Source organism: Amyelois transitella, chromosome 3 (genome assembly GCF_032362555.1).
Source record: "Amyelois transitella isolate CPQ chromosome 3, ilAmyTran1.1, whole genome shotgun sequence".
Taxonomy (NCBI): Eukaryota; Metazoa; Arthropoda; class Insecta; order Lepidoptera; family Pyralidae; genus Amyelois; species Amyelois transitella.
The window spans coordinates 10,214,700-10,233,552 of NC_083506.1; the positions used below are offsets into that span (position 1 = coordinate 10,214,700).

Here is an 18,853-nt window from a genome sequence, read left to right on the forward strand (position 1 = left end):
CACATGCTGTCTCATACGAAGTGGCTCAGTCACAATAATCATACAATTTAAATCAGACGTGTTGTCAGGAAATGGATAAACATGTAGAAAATGTGACCAATAGTGTTAAACACAATGTTGACAACGATAGATGGGGATATGTGGTTTGTTTTGGAACCATCATATGCTTCGTAAGTATTTATTTTTATAGACAAAGATATTTTTAGCGAAAAAGATGGGGTTATTTGTGGAAAATTGATGATATCTGCCACGATTAGATACAATGTTTTTATTATTTTAAACTATCTCTACATATTATCATTTACTGAACGAAAGTGTATATTTCCCTTACAATATATTATTTTCTTTATGTCTTGTTGTATTTTATTTATACGATGCACATACAGCGTGACGTGTAGTTCCCGGTAATAGGAAAAGAATAGGACCATTCTCACTGTTTCCCATGGATGTCTTAAACGGCGACCAAGGGATAGACTAATAAATTTGGGATTCTTCTTTTATGCGATAAGCTCGCAACCTGTCACTATTTGAATCTCAATTCTATCAATAATCCAAACAGCTGACCGTTGCCTATCAGTCTTTTCGAGACTGTTGGCGCTCTCTACCTCGCAAGGGATAAAGACGCGATTATACGTTTGTACGATGTATGTATGATGAATATATTTTTTTCAATTACAAATGTTTTGGTAGAGCTGTCCAGCAAATTTTTATATTGATTTGAATCTTGTTGTATTTACAGATCGCTGGCATCGGCCACGTGAATTCCTTTGGCCTGATATACAATGACTTTATTACCTCAACAAACTCTACAGCCAAATCTTTGACATCCGCTCATGGGGTGTTTGCTATAATGCTGGCTATAGGAGGTTTGTTAACACTATCAATTTTATTTGAATCTAGTATTAAAAACAAAACACTTATAACACTAATAATTAATGGCTGGTAAAAATACTTTAATACCTAGGCTTTAAACATACTTTAGATTTATCAAATGCATTGACATGAGTTGATGATGACATTAAGTGTAAATGCACAAAATTTGATTTATTTGGTCAAAGTATCGAACGGAAACCAAAATAAAGTAAACTATTATGAGATAAGGTAAAACAATTACATTAATGGAATAAAATGCACTAATTATTGAATATATAATGTTCTATAGACAATTAATGATGATAATGTACCAACACATAAGAACAAAAGCAATTAACGCTTTTAATTCTAAATCAAGTTGGTTAGTTCTTCAAGCATTGCAATAGCATTAGTTTGTCATCTTTTGGAATTAAAATAAGCATTATTATGCAACAAATTAATTGTTTCAGGAATTATTCTCAATATAATCTCCAAAAGAGTATCATTACAAATTGGAGGTTTCATTGGAGCTATATTATTATCTTTAGGATCATTTTTCACAATTTTTATAACAAACACAGCACAGCTGCCATTTACTTTCGGCACACTTCAAGGCATTGGCTTTGGCATGATTGTACCCGTTTGTTACTCAACTCTCAATTTCTACTTTGTAAGAAAGAGAACTACAGTAATGAGCATGTGCAAAGCAATTCAAGGAGTGATTTTGATGTGGTATCCTCAACTGATAAAGATAATATTATCTTCATACGGATTCCGAGGAACTTTACTTATCATAAGTGGAATAACTTTACACACATTTCCTGGAGTATTGGCAATGAGGACTCAGATCGGAAAGAAGCCCGAAAACAAAACAAGTATTAAAATATGTATTTGTCGTCATTTAATTGTTTCAGCCCAGTAGACGTAGGAATGCATCTAATTAAAATTTGCAGATATTGAATCTGGGAAAACAAGAGACGAGAATGTTGATTTGTTGAATGAAAATGAAAGTAACAGGAAAGTTGAAAGCGAAAATGATAAGAAGGAAGAACCGAAAAGTATTATCAGTAAACTTGGGTAAGCTGAAAATTTCAAACGTATTACTAACGTTTTAAAATATACTTGTTTATTTTATTTAATTACTTATTGTGTTTAAAATAACATTTATAAATATATTTTTATGGTTTGTAAATTTTGATTTCAGATTCATAGTACAAAACTATTTAAATTTAAGAATCTTGAAGGATCCGGTCTATTGTAACATTTGCATAGGTCAGAGTTTTGTTAACTTCTCCGATGTGACCTTCTTTGTTTTACAACCAATGCTACTTTTTCAATACGGCTATAGTAAGGCAAGTATCTGAAATAATTTGAATATATTTTTCTTTATTTGTTTTGAATTAATGATATCAAGATAACAATACAATTATAATAAAAAAAAAGTTTCAATTTTTATAGATAATCACGTCTATATTCCTTGCGGGGTAGACAGAGCCAACAGTCTTGTAAAGACTGATAGGCCACGTTCAGCTATTTGGCTTTAAGTTAGAATTGAGATTTAAATAGTGATAGGTTGCCAGCCCATCGCCTAAAAGAAGAATCCTAAGTTTATATGCCTACCCCTTAGTCGCCTTTTACGACATCCATGGGAGAGAGATGGAGTGGTCCTATTCTTTTTCTATTGGTGCCGGGAACCACACGGCAGATTCAATTTTTAGGATGAATAATATGTTTTCATAATGGAAATACTGATATAATTGAAGCTTAATGACTGAATTTAATATCCACAATAATATAAATATTGAAGAATATTTCATCAAATATACAAATATAGTTAATTTTGACACAAATTTATCTGATATTATATTTTTTTACGTTTACAGACTGAGGTTGCCATGTGTATATCAATATGCGCCGGCGCAGACGTCACTGGTCGTTTCGTGCTGGCCGCAGTAAGCAGCTTCACGCATATCAATGTTCGATTGATTTTCTATGTCACAACATGTCTCACTTTACTCAGTAGAATAGGTAAGATTTTAACCAATTGATATAATTATATAAATGGAAACTATGTTGGTTTGTTTGGCATTAGCACACCTTATCTTCTTCTCATCATGAAATTCCACGCACACAATGATACGAGTAGATTGTTGAAGAGGAGATGTGTAGGCTATCATTTTTCCCAGATAAAAGAATCATTTCCATAGGATTTACTAAAATAAGAGAAGACGAAAGCTGATACTTGATAATTTTGTTCATTTATATATAAACTTATATTCACGTCTATAACCCTTGCGGGGTATACATAACCGACGGTCTTGAAAAAACGATAGAATTGAGGTGGGATATATAAGTGATTATATGTTATGTTGTTAGAATTGAGATTTAAATAGTTACGACATCCATAGCAAAGAGATGGAGTAGTCCTATTCTTTTTTTTATTGGTGCCGGTAACCGCACTTGTTTATTTCTACCAGAAAAACAGAGAACTGGAATAAAAATATTTTACGTTATCGAGGATCTGATTTCATTAAAACAATAAAAATAAAAAAATTAATAATGTTATAAGTTTTAATATTGTATAAAATATGTCGCAACACGGAGATAAATTTCACGTCAAATGTAGGATAGTAAGCCATTGTATATGAAAGGCTTTTCTTTATCGTGATAAATAACAAGTAGCGAACTTGCATCATTTCCCGAAATGATAACTTAATTAAATGAACTCATCTCTTCATATATGTATAAGATACGCACAAATTAACTATAAAATTATTTGAAACAGAAGGTTCAAATCAAAGAAATGGGGAAAATTTTCTGCAAAAAACACACTTAAAAAAATTTTACTTGATTGGTTGTCTTGAATGCTTTATTTGTTGAAAATAATTTAGGTTATAATTAGTATTTACTTATGAGTATAAATCAATCTTGGGAAAAATTAGTTTATTTTTTTGTTGCTTTATTCTTTCATTCTTTAATTTCAAGAAGAATTGAAATCAGAAGTAATGTTGTTTCATGAAATATATTGTTTTGTTTTTGTTTTACAAATGTAAAATATGTAGAAAGAAATACATTAATTAAATTATTAAAGAAATAATTATTATGAAACATGCATAAATATCGTCTTTATACTTACTATCTCGCCACTCACGTTTCCAAGTTAAATTATCAGAATGTTATCTGTCTCATACCTGGCAACAAAACAAACGCAATGTGATTAAATAAAATAGGTAGGTATATAAGGAAATACAATCACGCCTCTTTCCCGGAAGGTAGACAGAGACAAAATTTTTCCACCTACTATCCCTGCATACTTTTGCGCCCATATCGCTTCATCAAAATTGATAACTCTCTTTCAGTCGTCGGTTAAAGTTTGACGTCCCCGATTTGATCAAGGTACTGCCATCAGTATATCCTTTCCATATACACTGCAAATTCGCCTCTTTACCTGGTTATAGAGTTCTATGCCGGGTAACTTGATATGCGGTTGACTGTACGCCCCATTGCGTGCTGTAAGTCTAGAGAGCCTCGGTAAATGAAAAAAAAAAACATCAAATAATGACTTTTTCTATATTTATCTCTTTATCTAATTCCACATCATAACATTTCCTTATCACGCAAACGAGTCTACAATAATCGCAAGGCAATGATGACGAAAGAATCCGTTTTAATTTCAGCCATTCTCCAAGTGCGACAGTTCGTCTGGGTAGCGATAGTGACTGGAATCCTGGGCGTGCTCCGTGCGTGGCTCCACGTCGCAAGTCCACTAGTCATCTCCAACCATGTCCCACATAAGGACTTCCCTGCAGCATACGCCCTTCTGTTGCTGTCAGTCGGTTTGGTCAACGTAGCCTTCGCGCCAGCCATTGGTAAGAATGGAGCGTTTGACTTTATTTTTATTTATTAAAAATTTTAGTGCACAAGCTGAGTACAAAAGACGGATTAAATGCCTTATTACAAGTCAATAAGTAAATTCAAAGACTGAAACAGCGCAGAGGCAATTATTAACATAAAAAATCTCAAATCTCTGTCACAAAAATTCAATTCGCTACCAGTCCTCTGGTAAAGTAAGAAGCCAAACAAAACTAATAAAAAATCTGAACAGATTTCGCATGACTAATAAAATCTCAGGAACTTCCATCTGCCTGCATCCAAGGATCGTTTGGGCCGGAGAGAAGTTTTCAACTATTAATATTCACAAGTCTAACTGTAAAATTTTCATAACTCAGTGCCAAAGGAACGTTCTTTCAAATTAACATTTCAATTTTGAAAGATTCTCGTAATAAACTCGCAGTACTGCATTGCGAGAAAGGCTTAACTTGCGTTATTTTAGGGTTCCATCTTCGTAATGTAAAAAGTTTACAACATCAATTGCACTTAATAAATTTCAAAATAAACAGAGATTGATATATAAGCTCCAAAGTAAATTCGAGAATTGTGTCATGTATTTCAATCATACCGTGTATATATTATAGTTTAAAAACAATATCGTTATCGTTAAATAAAGTCATATTAAGTATATAATGTAGGAAAAAGAAATGAGTTTCCTGAAATTTTCTTACTAGGTTTAATAGATTTTTTTCAGTAGAACCAATTTAATCAAGGACTCACATGTAACGGCGCAGACACTGTGATAAATTATCCTTAGTCTTGATCGGGGAGACAAAGTGATCCGATTTTATCGAATAAACGTGTTGGCTGTTATTTACCTATACTTTTTACTACCTCACGGGATAGATAGAGCTAATAGTGTCGAAGACATCGGAGGTCACGTTTCTTTGAATGGCATAATAATACAATTCAGATTATGATAGATGTCCATCTCCTAAAAGAAAATTCCCAAGTTTATGTTTATACCTAAACCTTATGATTGGTTTTCCAATTTGCAAAATAACTTTTTTTTCTTAATGCAATAAATTTGAAACATTTGGCATACTAATTAATTAAATGAGAATGAAATTAGAATGGAAATTAGAATTTTGGAAAGATTCTATTTACTTATACCAATTGGTCTTGTTTGAATCGGATTACTATTATAATCGTATAAGTTCACAGTAGAGCCTATTAGATTTCTCACATTCTTTTCTGTTTAAGATCTTCTGTTTTCACATACCTATACATAAATGAAACTGTTTGTTTTTATTTTGCCGTGTAATGCCCGGCATTTGAGAATAGGACTACCTACGCCATATCTTTCTCATGGATCATCTGGTGTCGTAAAATGCTAATAGACTTGGGATCCATCACGTAGACGATGGACTAGCAACCTGTCACTATTTGAATCACAATGCCATGCAGCTGAGCGTGGCCTTTCAGTCTTTTCAAGACTATTGGCCGTTTATGATCTTATCCGCAAGTAAGTTATGTATGAGTATGTATGTATGTCTTTTTTCCAGGTATGCTAAAGGACGAATACCAAGATTACATTCCCGCGTTTTACGCCCTTGCAGTTTGCTGTTTGCCCTGCCTATTTTGTTGGGCAATCGAGTTTAGTATTAGACGAAAGTGGTGAAACTTTCAATGGAGTAATTTGAACCTTTTATTGCATTACTAGCTGTCTCCGGCGGTTTTGGTTCAGTGGAAATTGTCGCCTATGTCGCTTATTATTCAGATGTATGAGTTATGTAAAGTTTCATTCAAGTTCTGTTCTTCTCTTCAGTTGTTTGGCCTGAAATAGTTACAAACATCGAAAAAAAAATACATTTTTTTAATATTACTTAAAATGCTGGTTTTGAAACAAAAGGATGTAAAAATAAAGATGTATTGCTTCTTAGCTCATAGACAACAATGTTTTATATGTTAAACCAAAAAAATCTTATATAATGTCGTTAGAATAAATTACTAATGTGTAAAGAATTATGTCTTGATAAAAGAAAATTTATTGCACGAACTCAATCCTGTGTGTGTAAAGAAGAAGATAATTTGAAGATATATTTGTATGGCATAATAATGTAAATGTAAGAATAAATTATAAGTTTCCAAGAGATTTGTATTATTTATTTGCCAAGTACTTGTCGGGCGGTTGTAAGGGATTCGATCTGTTGTGAATTTCCTATTATATATTAAGTGTCATATTTGCAATAATATTTAAACAATCAAATACGAATAAGAAAACCAGGTACTTTTTTAAGTATTTTTATAAAACAAGAGCAGCGTAAGATGGACCCCCGCGAGATGGACCAATGATTTGGTGAAGTCCACGGGGAAAGATTGGATGCAGGTCGCCTCCAGCAGAGCGAGGTGGAAGTCATTGGGGTAGACCTATGTTCAGCAGTAGACGTCCTACGGCTGAAATGATTGATTAAACAAGTAGAATTATTAAACTATAACTGCAACCAATAAATTATTGCCTGGGACAGCTACTTAATTTTGATGCGAAAATATTCTTTGTCTACCTATTTTTCTCTTTCTTTAGTTTTCAAACGCGACATATACCGAATGTGTCCAGTTAACACAGTGTTAGTAGCCTGTGTTGGCCAAACTGGCTACTGAACAAGTCGTAGAATTTTTGAAAATTTACTTTTTACAAACACGGATCTTTTACCATATAGGACTACTTACATTATTTCGATTTCTATAGAAATACTATAAAATAATTTCGAGGCCATGATGGCATATAAATTAGTGTTCATTTCGAAAATGAAGCGGAAAAATGGTTTGAAAAACCTCAACCCAGCACATTACTCCAACCATAACACTTTATTTACCAAGTCTGTTACAAAAATACTCCGGTAAAATATAACGCTCGCTTTTTCAGTGTTAGTGCGATATTGCGCCGCTGAAGGACGTCATTTAGGCACGTAGACCGGTGCGTGCGCTGAACGTCGATAAGAATAGTATCGATGTGCTGTCGATGAAAATATCGATAAAAATAATTAGTGTAATTACTTTTTTCTTTTGTGTGATTTGTTTGGTTATATTTTTTTTGCGAATGCTGATAGGTATTTATTTTATATGCTAAAATAAGGTAGTTTGAAAAATAAGGAATTCTGTAAATTACGATTTGTGTGTCTGTGACATACTCGTAGAAGCAGCCAAATGAATTACCTATATAAATTTTCATCGCGCATGAACGGTCGGTCTGACACATGAACAAGACAAACTAAAGAGCAAAGTTGGTAGTGAAATCAATATTAATAAAATAAATTCATATTAAAACGAAATATTTCACTTACATAATACACAATCGTAATACATGTTCTACTTTTCATCGACAAGAACTTATTTATCGATATCTGTCACCACTATGGCCCTTCAGGAATCTTGGCTTGGCAAAACTTTTATCAACATTAATCTTTCGGCGTTTTTATAGGTTTTTTTATAAGACAAGAAAATAAGCCAAGTGCTAGTTATACGAGCAATATTTGGGGTTTCTATAATTATTAAATTATTTTTTCAGTACACTAGTACTTCTGAAATCTGAACGTGCTGAACGGAAAACACGGAGCATCAACATGAACCAAAATGCAGTCTCGACATCTTTTAATTTTATATGACAACTAATATAAGAATATATAATTTTGTAGTTTGTTCGTGATTTACATACACAAATCCACATCTACGAAAACACGTAAAATTACAAAAAAAAAAACAAACAAGAACGAGGAAGCAGGCATGTGCCATAACATAATCTGTGAATAGCCCCACTGTCTTATCCACCCTTATAACTTTTAATTTATGGATGTTTTGCCCAAATACGTTTTAAATTGCCTGCTTCGGGAAAACAGGAAAAACAGATAAAAACACGAAGAAAGCCAAACGCTCAGCAGTTTATGGTCTGGGGAGTTATTCTTAAATCCTTAAAATTCGCTCATATTTTAGTATTATAATAAAATTTAATTTCTTTTCTTCTTAATTTCGTTTCTTTTATACATAGTACAATAATACATAAACACAGCGAATAAAACGTAGTGAGTGCCAGCTGCTTAGAATTCTTCTCATCGCATAGAGGGATGAGTTTTAAGCTGCCTGTTAACAAATTCTCACCGACCAAGCTTAAACGTGGCCTTTTGTGACTCATCTTTTCTAGCTCGCAAGGAAAACAGAGTAAAAATTCAACTCATGTTGAGACTTTTGACTTTCTTCATCACCTTACTTGCATATAACGACATTATATGATGCTTGTTTCTCGAAAAGATTGGTAGAATATTAACCCTTAAAAAACTCATTGTTTCATTTAGGATTGGCACTTTCATATCACTTACACATTGAACGAAAAAATTCAAAATGTTATCTGATATCATACGATGATTCGCTCCCCTAAGTGAATTACTTCATTCAAAAATTGCACCCCTGGTCAAGTAGGAATGAACGAAAATTTATTCATAGGTTTGAACTTAGTTGGATCGACGGTAGGAATTGCAGACAGTGTGAATTTTTATTCCAGCCTCGTCTTGTTTACATCATACATACATAAAATCACGCCTCTTTCCCGGAGGGGTAGGCAGAGACTACCTCTTTCCACTTGCCATGATCTCTGCATACTTCTTTCGCTTCGTCCACATTCATAACTCTCTTCATACAAGCTCGGCGGTTTCGGGTACTTTTGACCTGACCCTTTACCAGGACGTCCTTAATTTGATCAAGATACGTTCGTCTAGGTCTTCCCACTCCGACCTTTCCCTCCACACTCTCCTTGTATATCTGCTTAGTCAACCTGCTTTCATTCATCCTCTCCACATGACCGAACCATCTTAACATACCCTTTTCTATTCCTGTAACTACATCTTCTTTCACATCACAACATTCCCTTATCACGCTGTTCCTTATCCTGTCACTCAATTTCACACCCATCATACTCCTTAACGCTCTCATTTCCACTGCATTTATTCTGCTTTCATGCTTCTTTTGCCATACCCAACTTTCACTCCCATACATTAATGTCGGGACCAACACGCCCCTGTGCACAGTCAGTCGAGCCTTTTTGGATAGTTTCTGACTGCTCATAAAGGCATGCAAAGCTCCATTCACCATGTTCCCCGCGTTCACTCTCCTTTCAATATCACTATCATACTTGCCATCTGATGTAAACTTTGATCCTAGATATACAAACTCTTTCACTTGCTCCACTTTTTCTCCTCCAATCAAAATATTACATGCTGTCATTTCTTTCTCCATTTCAAAAACCAGTGTTTTAGTTTTACTTACGTTCACTTTCATTCCTTTCTCTTTTAAAGCTTCATGCATACAGTTTACCATCTCCTGTAACTCCTCCGCTGATGACGCCAGTATAACCTGATCGTCGGCATAGAGCAGACATTTGACGAGTAACTCATTCATCCTTAATCCACTTTTAGACTCTTTCAAATCTGTCAAACAGCTATCCATAAATAGGTTGAACAGCCACGGTGACGCAACACATCCTTGCCTAACGCCTTTCTCAATCTTAAACCACTCAGTGTGCGCTCCGTTTATCCTGACACAAGCACTCGAATCCTCATATAAGGATTTCAGTGCTCGTATTAAGAGACTGCTCACCCCATGCATAGAAAGTGCTGACCACAATTCATTCCTCTCAACTCTGTCATAGGCCTTTTCCAGATCTACGAATGTGCAATAGACTTTTTGACTCTTGGCCAAAAACTTTTCGGCTATGCACCGCAAGGAAAAGACCTGATCAGTACATCCCATTCCCTTTCGAAATCCCGCTTGAGCATCCCATATTTTGTCATCAGTTTCATTCCTGACTCTATTAATCAATACCTTAGCATACAATTTGCCGACGACGCTAAGCAGGCTTATACCACGATAATTTTTGCAGTCCAGCTGTGACCCTTTTCCTTTGTAAAGTGGCACGATAACAGCCTTACACCAATCTTTTGGTACTCGGCCGCTTCTCCAACACAAATTGAAAAGGCAGTACAACTGACTAGCTACTACGCCTTTTCCTGCTTTAAGCATCTCGACCGACACTCTATCACACCCAGCAGCCTTTCCCGCTTTCATACTCTTAAGTGCTTCCACAATTTCGAACATTTCAATTTCGCCTTCCATCTCATTCTCTTTTTCTTCGCTATAGCAGAAATCTTTCTTATTTCCTTCCTTTTTTTCAAATAAACTTTCAAAATAGTCCTTCCATATCTTTAGTACACATTCTTCTCCTTTCACAACGCTACCATCCTGGCATCTGATCCTAGTCAGCTCTCTGGTTATAGTATTTCCTCGGGCTGACCTTACGGATTTCCAGAATACTTTCAGATTTGACTGAAAGTCTTCTGATAGCCTTTTATCAAAATCCTCTTTATACTCTTCTTTCTTTCTAATCACAGCTTTCTTAACCAAATCTTTCATTTTCTTATATTCCTTACGTGCTTCATTCACATCTTCATCTATAACCTCTTGCATTCTTAAGTTAGCTTTTGCTGCTAACAAATCCAGCCATGCTTTCTTCTTTAATCGCACAAGTTCTTGCACATCTTTACTCATCCACGCATTTTTGTGATTTTTTCCTTTCCTTCTTCTACTTACACCACACACTTCAACAGCTACTTTCACAATTCTTTCTTTAAATTCCTTCCATCCATCTTCAATATCGCTCATTTCATCTAAATCTTCAAATTCATCCTTCAGTCTATTAATATACTTCTTACCTACATCCATATCTTGCAAATTTTCTACTTTTACTCTTTCCAAAGCGCTGGTTTGCTCCCTTACCCTGTGCCGCCAGCGATTGAAGATACCCCTTATCCGGGATATCACCAGTAAATGGTCCGAGTCAATGCCAGCACCGCGATATGCACGGGTATCCAGCACTTTGTTCTTCAATCTTTCATCTACAATCACAAAGTCTATCATACTTTTTAAAATACCTTCCACTCTTGTGTAGGTGTGGATCTCTTTATGTTGAAACATTGAGTTCGACACAAAAAGATCCCACTCTAGACAAATTTCTAATACACTTCTTCCATTATCATTCACCTTTTCGTCACCAAACGCACCAAGCACCTTTTCATATCCATCACGCTTTACACCCACCCATCCATTAAAATCACCTAACATAATAATCTTCTCATTGTTTACATCATTCGGTATTTTAAGGCTTTATCTTAAGTCTTTCAAATCATCCATACAAATATAATAAATGCTAACGTTAGGAGGTGAGTATGTGCATGTTTGTTTGTTACTTTTTCACCCAAAACCTAATGAACAGATTTGACACGGAATGTATGAAACTTGTCAGTATAGAACAACACTTTCCAACACCCATAATAAGTCCACAAGCTTTAGGACAACACAGAATTAATAATTTCGTTTACATAAACGAAAAGACATAAATTTATTAAAAGTATACATACATGCATACATATAATAACGTCTATATTATTTGCGGGGTAGACAGAGCCAAACGTCTTGAGAAGACTGATGGGCAACGTTCAGCTGTTTGGCTAAATGATAGAATTGAGATTCAAATAGTGACAGGTTGCTAGCCCATAGCCTATAGAGGAATCCCGAGTTTATGAGCCTATCTCTTAGTCGCCTTTTCCAACATCTATTAGAATGAGATGGAGTGGACCTACTCTTTTTTATTGGTGCCAGGAACCACACGACACTTGAAACGTATTATTTTAATAACAACATGACTTTTGGGTTTCAGCCAAAAAGTTTCTAAATAATTTCTGAAATTCAGCAGTGATGCAGCAGCAGAGTTGAAATATATCAAGATAATTTTAGTACGAATTATCCTGGCCCTTATAGCTTTTTAGTAAACACCTTAATAGTTTGTCCAGCCCGAGGTTGCCAAGACCCCTTTCCCGGGATATTTATGGACCTCTTAAAATGTCAATATGTCTGTGATAAAACAGTTTCATGGAGGTTACTCAATGTATTATTCATGTGATAGGATTATATCAACCTGAAAACTAAATTGAAAATATTCAGTTTTTCTTATTAAATAAGAAACACATCTGCTTTGAAAGAAGTTTAAAAATTCAATTTTACCTGTTAAGACTGTTGGCTCTGCCTACCCTGTAAGGTATAACGACGTGATTATATGTATTTATGTAGAAAGCAACAGAAACTAAACTATAACATATCTTTCATTACACGCATACAATAAATTACGATACCCGTTTTTTGGCGTCAGTAGAAAATAAATGGCAGGTATGAAACTGACATTGCGAGTGATGAGGTATCCACTTGAGATAAAAGAGTGGTTTTTAGTGTCGCCATCAATGAAATCGTCATCACTCAAGAGGGATTGACGGGGGACTACATTACTAGCGGTCCTTGGGAAAACAAAAGGGAAATTTGGGTTCCGGTTTGTTTTAACACGAATATCCTTTTTCTATTTACTTTAAAAAAAGAAGAAGGTTCTTATTCGGCTGTTTTTTTTAATGTTAAATATGCAGGTTTTTTTTTTAATTCAATGCTCTGATAGCAAAGAAAAAACATTGTATGCCATACCATACATACATACATACATATGATCACGTCTTTATCCCTTACGGGGTAGACAGAGCCAACAGTCTTGAAAAGACTGATAGGCCATGTTCAGCTGTTTGGCTTAATGATAGAATTGAGATTCAAATAGTGACGGGTTGCTAGCCCATCGCCTAAAAGAAGAATCCCAAGTTTATAAGCCTATCCCTTAGTCGCCTTTTACGACATCCATGGGAACGAGATGGAGTGGTCCTATTCTTTTTTTTTATTGGTGCCGGGAAGCACACGGCACGCATTGTATGCCATCTATTTTTCTTTTCGCGCAGATTGTAAAAGTCATTTTTATTTTTAGGCGATGAACTAGCAACCTGTCATTATTTGTATCTCAATTTCACCATCAAGCCATTCAAGTGAACGTGGCCGTTCAGTCTTTTCAAAACTGTCGGCTCTGTCTACTCCAGAAGGGATGAAGACGGGATATCTATTATATTCAGTCAAAACGTGCAATAAGGATTAACCTAATACTTAAAATAATATATTAACTAAGGGACCTCCTACAATTTCCTCCGTTTCATCACAATAGTCAGTTATATTCAACTGTAGAAAGTAATAAATCACTTCGTTTCTTACGAGCGGCGGGAAAAATTATGATCTCACCGGGATCAGGAATGGCGGGGTAATCCGCGAACCACCGACTATTGTGGAACTTTCGAGAAGTTTTCGGATGTGGGTATTTCGGAAGGTAATCTCAGATGTGTAATATATTTTTAGATATATTGCCACGTGTATTTGTGTTTGCATGTGATAATATTTTAGTGTTTTTAATAATTGATATTTTTGCACTTGCTGGTGTGAATAAAGTGTTCTTACACATGAACATACAAACAAATATTTTTCGTTTATAATTGTTACGGCATAGATAAATGGATTAAGTAACGATTTTAGTAAAAATGCATACATTTTTTCGTGCAAGTGTGAAACTCTTTACGCGAGACAGTGATAAGTGCTCCAAGTGTAAACACTTTTATAAATCGACTGGACAAACATTTGAAAACCGGGTGCAGTGATTTACACGCATTAGATCTTATTAATTAATAAAAAGATTATATGATATTGGCAATAGGTAACAATCATAATAGGTTCTCAGCTATGAGCAATTTATTTTGGGATTAATGCTATAAATAGGTCTATTCGTAGACCTATTTATAGCATTAATTCCAAAATAAATTGCTGCTGCAAGCAGCATTACATTTTGGATGAAAACAATTTAAAAATAAATAATATCTCACCATTATTATAAAACACAAAATCGCCACTCGACCAAAAATAGACGATACATTTAAAATGTTGTCTTTCTTAACGAAACAAAACGAAGTTCAAGTTCATTGGTAACCGGGTCAGGCCCGGGTAATCCGGTCGGGGCCCGCGGAGACTCGGCCCAGCCAGTTAGGCCTCCCGGCGGTCTAGCCCGGGCGAGCTCTATCGACCCACCCCTTACTACTGGAAATCGAGCAAGTTAAACTTATTGGTTGCGAGTACCAATAATGATTGTAGTTTTACACAAATACATACATTTGTTTGTAATATTTTCATTGCATATACAATAGTTAGCATAGTTACAAGAAATGGTCTATAGTGCGTAGTAAGAAAAATATATAAATAAATTGCAATGGCGGAATTATCCCGTAAAGGGATCTCTATCAGTCAACTGTCAAATAATTAAGGAACTAGGTAATGAGTAAAAAAGTGGCATGTCACATAATACACTTTCCTGCCGTAATCCTTGCATACTTATTACGCTACATCCACATTCATAACTCTTTTCATGCAAGCTCTTCATTTTACGGTACCTTTGACCTGACCTTTCACCAGTTCATTTGGTAAATATCTACGTTTAATTTTATCCTCTTGGTTTGTGTAAATTTACAACGAACCACAGCCACGAGATGGGGTTGTTATAATAAATCGTCCGCGGTTCTTGGTCTTAGGTCAACAAGTTTGTTTCGCTCGCCAAATATTAGATTTACATGTAACTTATAAATGTGAATGTACACAGATTTGGATATTATGTTTACCTTATTGTGTTTAAATTTGAATTGAATTTATTAGATAAGAGTAATGAAGTAAATAAATAATGCTTCTCGGAACTTCAGAATAGGGACACTTCATCTCTTTCTTATGGATGCCCTAAAAGGCGCCAAGGGTAATAGACGAATTCATCTAATGCAGCTTTTAACATTATTACAAGTTCAGTTCTCACTGCAAAGATTGCGGAGGTCAAACGGGAGTCGCTTCGTGTCAAAACGTGCCTTACCCCATCCAGGATCATAGTCTAAAATTCTCCAAGCCCAGAGAGGGGAGGATGTCACCGAGACTAAATTAGATGGAGAAGAGTAATAAAGTATACTCTATTGGCTTAGATAATACGCCTTTGATCGGCGGCGCTTTTGAAAGGCGACATTGTCCAAGCGAGTAGACTATATCTAAATGGTTAATAATCATAATGGAACCCTACGCGTTCCCGAAAGAGAGCCGCACCATGAATTTAGTGGACAGATTGGTAGGCTGGGCGCTATGAGTCATGAGATAAAAAATAAAGCGTGTTGATCTAAAACGTTTTTCCCTTTGGAAAAATAAGTTAGACAAATCGATAACCGATTTATTTTTTAATCTAAGGTTTTGCCTGTTTTGATACAAAATTTTCTACGGATAATAGAAATCGGTTTAAAACTTTTAACATAGTATTAACCTATACCTATACCTATACCTATACCTACTAGAAGTAGGTATATGAAGGGATCGTGGCAAGTGGAAAGATGTAGTCTATATTTACCTCTCCAGAAAAGAAACATAATTTCATGTATGTAAATTATTTTAAGTATGTTATAAAAATATGTAAAATGAACGGACAATATAATAAGTCTTTAATAAAGACCGCGCCGGCCTCCAAGTGCGCTTGGAGGAATACCTTGTTAAAAAAACATTATTCGCTCTAAAACAAAAAGTTTTTACCGTAGGGTCGCTCAGTGTACCGGAATAGCTACAAAGAAACAACAAACAAACCTCTAAATTCGGGTTCGGCCCAGTCATTGAAGGGACTTAGAATAAAATATCCCCAAAAAGGACACTTTCCACTGACGACCGATGACCCAAGGACATACATTTTCCCTTTTAAGTCTCAATTGGGGAAAGAAGAAAGGTTTTGTTTTTAACTTACTTATTTTCAATATTACCTTTTTTACCAAAATTCAGTACGAAGTATTATTATTTATTTATTAATTAAGCGAAGGAAGTATGCAGAGATCGTGGCAAGTGGAAAGAAATAGTCTCTGCCTACCCCTACGGAAAAGAGCCGTGATTTTAATGTATGTATGTATGTACGTATGTAATTAATTAAAATGTTTCCCATTTATTAATTTTTCTTATATGTGATTTCAATGTGGATGAAGCGAAGGAAGTATGCAGAGATTGTGGCAAGTGGAAGGAGGTAGTCTCTGCCTAACCCTCTGGGAAAGAGGCGTGATTTTATGTATATATGTCATTTCATAAACTCCCCAGTAAAACCGAAATATACATACTAATAATACATTTATGAATGAAGATACAAATAAAAATAAAATCTCTAATAAATTATACTTTCATAATAGTTTACTATAAATCCGAAAAATTTTCCAATTGTGATTAGTGGTGACATCTTCCGTACATTTTCCTTAACAGCTGATAACGCCATCTAGTGAAAACTAATATAAACATCGAAGTACATGACACGGAAAAGCGGGATGAGAATTTTCCGGATGCGCTGCAGCAATGTTAAATTATTCCAGTAGCTTCCTGGTAGATGGCGGTGTAAGCCATACAAATACACCAAATAATTTGAATTTCTGTCCAATAGAAAAGGTAACAGTTTAAAAAAAATGAAGATGGTTGGTTAAAAAATTTAAAATGTCTATAGAGGCTGCAAGGTTTTAATTTTTTTACATTATTCATAATATAATAACGTCTATATCTCTTGCGAGATAGACAGAGTAAACCGCCTTAAAAAAAATAAAGGCCACGTTCATATATAACATAATAAACTTTTTAAAATTAATTCGATCCGTCATCTGAAGACGTGTGCCACGCTAAGATAAACTTTTTAGATTTAGTTCGGATTTAAAGGTCCTCCACCTTTAAAATATATTTTGAATCAAAAAATATTTTTTCTCCTCATTTTTAAAGAAAAATTACAGACTTTTTTCTCTTTAAATGATAAGTAAAAGAGAAAAAAATTCTGTATTTTTGTGCGTAATGAATAAATGAATTTGACGGCCTGTCTGACTTGCTAGGCCCACTAGTCATGTTAATACTCGTAACTTACACTTAGTCTAATTAGCTTGAGTCCAAAATATTTATCTAAAAATATTTTTACTATAAGTAAAGTATCAGGATTATTGATTTAACACAAGTCAGATACTTCTTTAGGGCTAGCTAATTCAAGTTATCTGTTAAAAAAAATCTTAAGCAAAGATATGCTAGACAAACAGGAATAACATGGGCTATACCTAAAAAATATTCATGGGAGCGAAGCCATTCGAATAGCGAATGTATATATGTATACATATATGTATACATTCGCTCTCATTTGTTATTTATATATATATATACACACAATTACCAATTTTAATTATATTTATTTTATATTCTATTCTATGTATATACATATATATATATATATATATGTATATATATATATATATATATATATATATGTATATATATATATATATATATATATATATATATATATATATATATAATATATATATATATATATATATATATATATATAATATATATATATATATAATATATATATATATAATATATATATATATATATTCATGGGAGCGAAGCCATTCGAATAGCGAATGTATATATGTATACATATATGTATACATTCGCTCTCATTTGTTATTTATATATATATATACACACAATTACCAATTTTAATTATATTTATTTTATATTCTATTCTATGTATATACATATATATATATATATATATGTATATATATATATATATATATATATATATATATATATATATATATATATATATATATATATATATATATATATATATATATATATATATATATATAACACGAGAGTGTGATTGGCATTAAAAAATGCAAACTGAACTGAGTTTAGAATCGGCGTGAATTGGATTATTCCGAAACGACCGTGAACGTGCCGCCCCTGACCGAATACGAATACATACAAATAAATATAGATTTACCTACACACGCTTTACTTATATGTAGGAAAACTGAACTTGTACTTAGAAAGATATAGTCAAGTCTTTATCCCTTGCGGGGTAGACAGTGCCAACAGTGACACGAAGACAGAAAGGCCATTTCCAGCTGTTTAAGCTAGTAAAGATGGAATTGAAATGAAATTTCAAAAAGGGACAGGTTGCTAAAAATAATAATATAATTCATAACTTAATTTATATAATTACTTATATAAATTTATTTATTATTTATATTATTGAATTATAGAATATATGATTAATGATATTTATAAAATGTAAGATTGGTAGTAACAAGAACAAGAAATGAAAAGGATGGCCTTTGCCCAACAA

The 18,853-nt window shown here is 33.9% G+C and overlaps 2 protein-coding genes across 3 annotated transcripts in view; one reads left to right on the top strand and one right to left on the bottom strand.

Annotated features, from left to right (window-relative positions):
• LOC106140135 (solute carrier family 12 member 6) overlaps window positions 1-18,853 on the bottom strand; it is a 292,621-nt gene that overhangs the window by 216,608 nt on the left and 57,160 nt on the right. The gene's annotated exons all lie outside the window — the stretch shown is intronic.
• Window positions 10-6,441, top strand: LOC106129827 (monocarboxylate transporter 1). Its single transcript, XM_013328515.2, has 8 exons — window positions 10-170; window positions 740-866; window positions 1,323-1,727; window positions 1,806-1,929; window positions 2,057-2,204; window positions 2,736-2,880; window positions 4,530-4,721; window positions 6,249-6,441. The coding sequence occupies exons 1-8, from the start codon at window positions 72-74 to the stop codon at window positions 6,362-6,364; spliced, it is 1,356 nt and encodes a 451-aa protein (XP_013183969.2). The 5' UTR covers window positions 10-71; the 3' UTR covers window positions 6,365-6,441.

Coding starts and splice junctions, on each gene's coding strand:
- LOC106129827 (XM_013328515.2), top strand. CDS start 72: ATGGATAAACATGTAGAAAATGTGACCAATAGTGTTAAACACAATGTT. Junction 2,205..2,735: donor TTCAATACGGCTATAGTAAG/GCAAGTATCTGA, acceptor TTACGTTTACAG/ACTGAGGTTGCCATGTGTAT. Junction 2,881..4,529: donor CACTTTACTCAGTAGAATAG/GTAAGATTTTAA, acceptor TTTTAATTTCAG/CCATTCTCCAAGTGCGACAG.